The following is a 5601-nucleotide window of genomic DNA, read 5'->3' as shown; positions in this document are numbered from 1 at the left end:
CTTTGTGTAAATTTACAGTGGGAAATGGGCAAAAAATTCGATTTTGGGAAGACTGGTGGATTGGATCTGCTCCCCTTAGCAAAAGCTTCCCTAGGTTATATAATATGTGTTTTGATAAGAAGAAAACAGTCAAGGAGATTTTGGATAATGGGATAGAAAATATGCATTTTAGGAGAACATTGACAGGGGACTCAAGAGAACTCTGGGAACACATCAAGGAAGCTTGCAGCTCGGTGACTTTGAATGAGGATAAAGATAAAGTGAAAAGGACACAAACTAAAAAAGGGATTTATACTGTAAAATCCTTTTACAAGCATTTGATAGAAAATGGTATCAAATACCCACACCTGTACATGTGGAAAACTAAAATGCCACCTAGAGTTAAAGTCTTTATGTGGTTGGCTCTTAGAAATAGCATTCTTACAAAGATAATTTGCTTCGCAGTGGATGGAAAGGTGATGAAAAATGTCCCTTCTGTGGGCATAAAGAAAGTATAAACCACCTCTTCCTTTCCTGCTCTGTTGCTAGGTTATTATGGAACATTTTAAAATGTGCTTTCAGTTTAAATGACATTCCAGAAGATCTTGACCTGGTAATGAGAACCTGGGTAAAGACTTTTGGAAAAGATGAAAGGGGCTTGGTTATGATAGGAATCTCAACGATATGCTGGACTATTTGGAAATTAAGAAATAGTGTTGTATTTGATAACAACAAGGTAAATGACCCATGTGTACCTGTTAATCTGCTTCTCAAAAATTTGCATGATTGGAATGTTTTGCAGAAAAACCCCGCAAGAAGTGAGATGATGGAGGCAGGAGTGAAACAAGTCGGCGAGGTGGCTGGAGAAGTGTTTAAAGCAGCACATGGATGGCGCCTGGAGACTAGGAGAATTCCGGGGTGACCAGTTTCAAACTCTTCGGGGATCACTCTCTGGTGCTGCAAAAAGATAGACGCTTCAACAAGCTGCATCAACTTACCTTCTGTTTCATCCTCCTCTTTGGTCTTTTGTTTCTTGGGGCAGAAATAAATGTATGGTATCTCAAAAAAAATGTATGGTGATGGATACCTGTGTTAGAGGGGGCTGTCTGTGTTGCCTCTTTGAACTACTTTGTGCTTCTAAAAACTTGCTTTAAGCCGGGTGCTGGGATCTGTTTAAGCCCAGGCCTTAGATCTCTTGTGGGTGCTGCTTTGGGGACCAAAGGGGGGGGGGGGGAAGGGATGGCTTTCCCCCTCCCTCAATAGTCTAGCGCGCACAGAGATATGCTGTAGTAGCTTTCTGTTTCTTTTACTTTCTCTGTAAGACATGGTGATTTCTCTTAATGGAAATCGGAGAGAGAGCTCTCTTTTATTAAAAAAAAGGACAATTATGATTTCGTTGAATTATCCAGTTGAAAATTCTGTTGAGAAAATCTTGAGTCTCAAAATATCACATGTGTATGTGGATATGATATTTCAGACTTTGGGAGCTATTTTCAAAGACATTAGATTCAGCTTCAGTTTAGCAGCGTATGGTGCTAAGCTGGCACATGTGAGACTTGGCGGTAGCTGGAGATTTATCCAGCTCTTAAAAAAATGAAGAGAGACTTCAGCTCTTTCTCTAAAATGAACTGAAAAGAGGCTTTGGCACGATGGCAACCTGGTGCACCGGAGTCCTCTGTTTCAAAGTGAGTGATCTTATTGTGATTCTCAATCCAATGTTCACGCTCTGATGAAGAACGAGCAAAGCATGTGTCTGGTAGATTTCCTTGAGAGGTTGCATGCTCAGGGATGAAGCACGCAAGGGTGTTTCATCTTCCAAATGGCCTTCCACATATATTCTTGATGACCCTGAAACTTGGTCAAAAGATGTTGTGTACATGCCAATAATGAACAGCAGAGGGTGAAGAAATAATCAGTAACATCATTCATGCAATCAACAGCATATGACCCAGTTCAATCTCCTCCCTCAAGTTTGTTTATCTAAAGATTATACACAAGTCAATGCCCTCAGGTTGACATCCGTCCAACAACACAAAGAAAGACATAGGCATAGGCATCAAACAGGTGAGGTGAGGCCAAGAAGCAAACAGATCCATTCGGTTTTGCAGCAGAAAACAATAAAGGGACCCTAGCTCATCTCCCAAGGAGTTTAATGTTCCCGATCTGCCAATGCATCAGCTTTGCAGCAAAAATAGAACCCTTTGTGCAACAATATGGCTACTTCTTGGCCGGAGCTTCGCTGTTCTCCGCCACCTGCTTCTTCTTGCTCCACTCAGCCTGCCATTCAAACTTCTCTCCAAGCCATGACCAGATAGTATACAGATAGCCTTTGTAAAGGGCCAACGTAATCTCCGGAGTGGCCACTCACATCCTCCACCACCCCCTTGACGAAGACATAGAAGTAGAACAATGCCAATCCTATCGCACCTACCACGCCCGCAGTCGTCCAGCCGAGTAATGCCACCTTATCAACAACCATCCGAACGTCCTCGTTGATGCGGCTAAACCTCTTCCTGTTGCTCTCTTCCATCCTCTTGACCGTCTAATTGAAGATCATGCTTGTCAGATTTGCCACACGACGCCCTTCCGGAGAGAGCTGATCGTACATGGCAGCTGCTGTCTTGTTGTCCAGCGGCTGGAATGGCATCTGGGCAACGCCCCTCCGCTGCTGCCCAGGCCCAAAGCGGGTCTGCACACATCATTACAGAGCAAAAAATTAAGTTAGCACGTCATCAGCAGTGGCGGAGTACGTGTGACAAGCAATTAAGGGGGGCAATTTTTGAAGTGAAAGCAAAATATGCATGAAAACAGATGTGAATCATACAAATTACATGGTAATCGAGCATATCTTGCTTCTTCCATCCTTTGGCAATCAGGCTCATTAATTGTTGGTTGCCGACCCGTCGTATTCCATGCATATGCAGTAGCAAGCAGACGGAAAATCTTTCTAATGCCAGCAGATACAACAAGTAGAGGGCGAATCCATCAAATGAACTACTCCCTCCGTTCCTAAATATAAGTCTTTTTAGAAATTTCAACAAGGACTACATACGGATGTACATTTGACATATTTTAGAGTGTAGATTCACTCATTTTGCTCCGTATGTAGTCTGCATTGGAATCTCTAAAAAGACTTATATTTAGGAACGGAGGGAGTAGCAAGCAAGCAGTCCGATGCAGCAACAAGCATGAAGCTTCTCGTACAACAATCGATCAAGCTGCTTGTGCTAACTAGCTATAGCTGTACATATGGAATTATGGAGTAGGGACTACACAAGTTAATCGGATTAAAAGGTAGTTAATCACCGATGGCCGGGCTGAAACACTTAATATGTATTACCTCATATATACGTATAGTAAAACAAATGCAGTTTTGGAAGGGGGGTCACGACCCCGTTTGGCCTCCACAAGGCTCCGCCGGTGGTCATCAGCATCCCATTGAGACTTTACAGGAAGAGAAAGCAAAATATGTAGTGCAGCTGGGAACACGCTCATTACTAACCAGTCCATAAGCAGTGGTGGCCGGACGCGACAAGCGGCGTGCCATAGGAGGAGCAGGCACACCAAAAGACATGACCTACAAGAAGAATGCGTATTTACTTACACATGAGTGAATGGACCAATAAGAAAAGATACTGCAAACTATTCAATTCTTGACATCAAATGCATTATTGAAATGGGAGGCTGTATCATCTGCTGCTAGCAGTATGGCTACCATTATTGCAATCAAACAAAGCATAATTTTATTTTATTTTTGAAAGGAACACAATGTATTCCATTATGTGCGCCAGCAACAACATTCAGTACAAAGCCTGAAAGGAGGTTGTGTATTCTGGGGTGGGCGAAATCAAAGGAAGAAAATCAAGTTCTGCAAGACATACTTCTTTAACATGGCAATCACTACAACACTCGAGGGACTAACTAGATGCAGCCAGTACAAATCCGACAGGGACTAAAGCACTCATGGTAAGAAGTGAGGACTGACCTGCGAAGACATCCTCCAGCAAAACATGGGCTGACCACCGGCCAGTGGGGTTGTGCGGGGCGCAGGTGGCGGCACACGCGGAGCAGAGGCATACCTGACAGCCCCATCCTCCTTGACATTCCTTCAGAAAAACAAAACAGGAAAAAGAAAAAGAAAAAAACCATATGTTGAGAAACATGGCGATCCAGATACGATAAGCAGGAAAAACAGACTGTAAATAAACTTACATCCACTTGGACTCACACAGGAGGTCAATTGGCCTCGCAGGGTACAAGTCAACTCCGTTGATCTGCTGCGCACCCTACGAATGCAGCATCGAACATAAATAGCGAGCTTGGACTGTAGGTGTTGCAAGCATCATCAAAAGAGCTTGGACTGTAGGCATTACAAATCTTAAGAAAGTAGCAAGCTTTCCTTAGTTTAACCTCAATTACTGTGTACAAGTTCTCCAGTTTCTGCATTTAAGTGGTATAATAAGAGAGACAGACAGACAGAGATGGAGGGTAAAATCACTAGCACCCAAGCTGTGTTCACTGCTCTGAGCACAATCATATAAGGCAAAATCCAGTCCTATTACCACAAAATCCGCCAATCTCCATAACAAATAGGCCAATCAATCAACTCCTACTAGTTGGAGCAACTAAAAATGGAAGATGGACACCCCTGGAACTAGATGCGACCGATACAAAGGGACTTCTGCCGAAACCAAAGCATAAGAGGTCTCGCTGGGAAGGATGGGAGAGGGAGAGGGAGGGGGAGACGGACCTGCACGGGCTTGCTGCTGTAGGTCATCGGGCGAGCGCAGGGGCAGGGTGCCGGCGGCGAGGTGCGGGGAGCCGCAGCCCGCACCTGGAGACCCGAGCCACGCACCCTGGAGGCAAGGCTGCGAAGAGCCATCCCTCGCGGAGGTCGTGGACGGCGGCGGCGTCGGCGGGGCGGCGGGGCGGCGGCGGCGGCGGCGACTAGGGTTGGGACTTGGGACAGGTTGGTGCTCGCTCGATTTCTCCCCACTTTCTGGAGAAAGGATCGGGCGCTCTCCCTGTATACTAAATAAACTAAGCGTCACCTCTCCATTCGGTTGATAAAACTCGGTTTGATTCTTATCTTTTTTAATATAAGTTTTTTTTTAGACATTTTAATACGGACTAAAATATAAATTTTGCTTCGTATGTAGTCTATATTAGAGAATTGGAAAAGACGTCAGCCAGAACCGACCAAGAGTTTTTCCCAAAACCTAAAGACGCTCTGGCAGCGACCAAGACGATTTAGGGTTTGTCGTGGAACCTGACGGCGCCCGTCCAATCTCGTTGGCGGGGTGATCTCGATCCTTGGGAGAAGATGGCAACGTCTGCTCACGGCAAGGATGCACCGGCAGCAGCCGGCTTCTCAAGCGAGGCTAGGGCTCGGCTGGAAGAAGCATTAGGAAAACTAGGCTTCATTGATGAGGAGGCTACTCCTCCGATCATTGATGATCGCGACGAAGGTGCTCCGGCGAAGTGCCTGATTGCAGGGAAGGTACTGTACCGGCATTTGTTCCATACAAACTATTACAAGCGCCCTTCGACCGGCCTGGGGTAATTCTCGCGGACTGCAATTCCGTTCCATGGGGAAGAAAATGTTTGTGGTGGAGTTTGAAT

The 5601-nt window shown here is 45.3% G+C and overlaps 1 protein-coding gene across 1 annotated transcript; it reads right to left on the bottom strand.

Annotated features, from left to right (window-relative positions):
- Positions 1–1888: 1888 nt before the first annotated feature.
- LOC120968075 (uncharacterized) lies at positions 1889–4983 on the bottom strand. The gene is made up of 5 exons (XM_040394515.3): positions 4730–4983; positions 4192–4265; positions 3965–4085; positions 3482–3556; positions 1889–2668 (listed from the first exon to the last, which is right to left on the bottom strand). Exons 1-5 carry the CDS (start codon positions 4859–4861, stop codon positions 2522–2524), a joined length of 549 nt encoding a protein of 182 aa, XP_040250449.2. The 5' UTR covers positions 4862–4983; the 3' UTR covers positions 1889–2521.
- Between the last annotated feature and the right edge of the window lie 618 nt (positions 4984–5601).

Source organism: Aegilops tauschii, chromosome 7 (genome assembly GCF_002575655.3).
Source record: "Aegilops tauschii subsp. strangulata cultivar AL8/78 chromosome 7, Aet v6.0, whole genome shotgun sequence".
Classification (NCBI taxonomy): domain Eukaryota; kingdom Viridiplantae; phylum Streptophyta; class Magnoliopsida; order Poales; family Poaceae; genus Aegilops; species Aegilops tauschii.
This window is presented reverse-complemented; position numbering and strand designations above follow the sequence as displayed.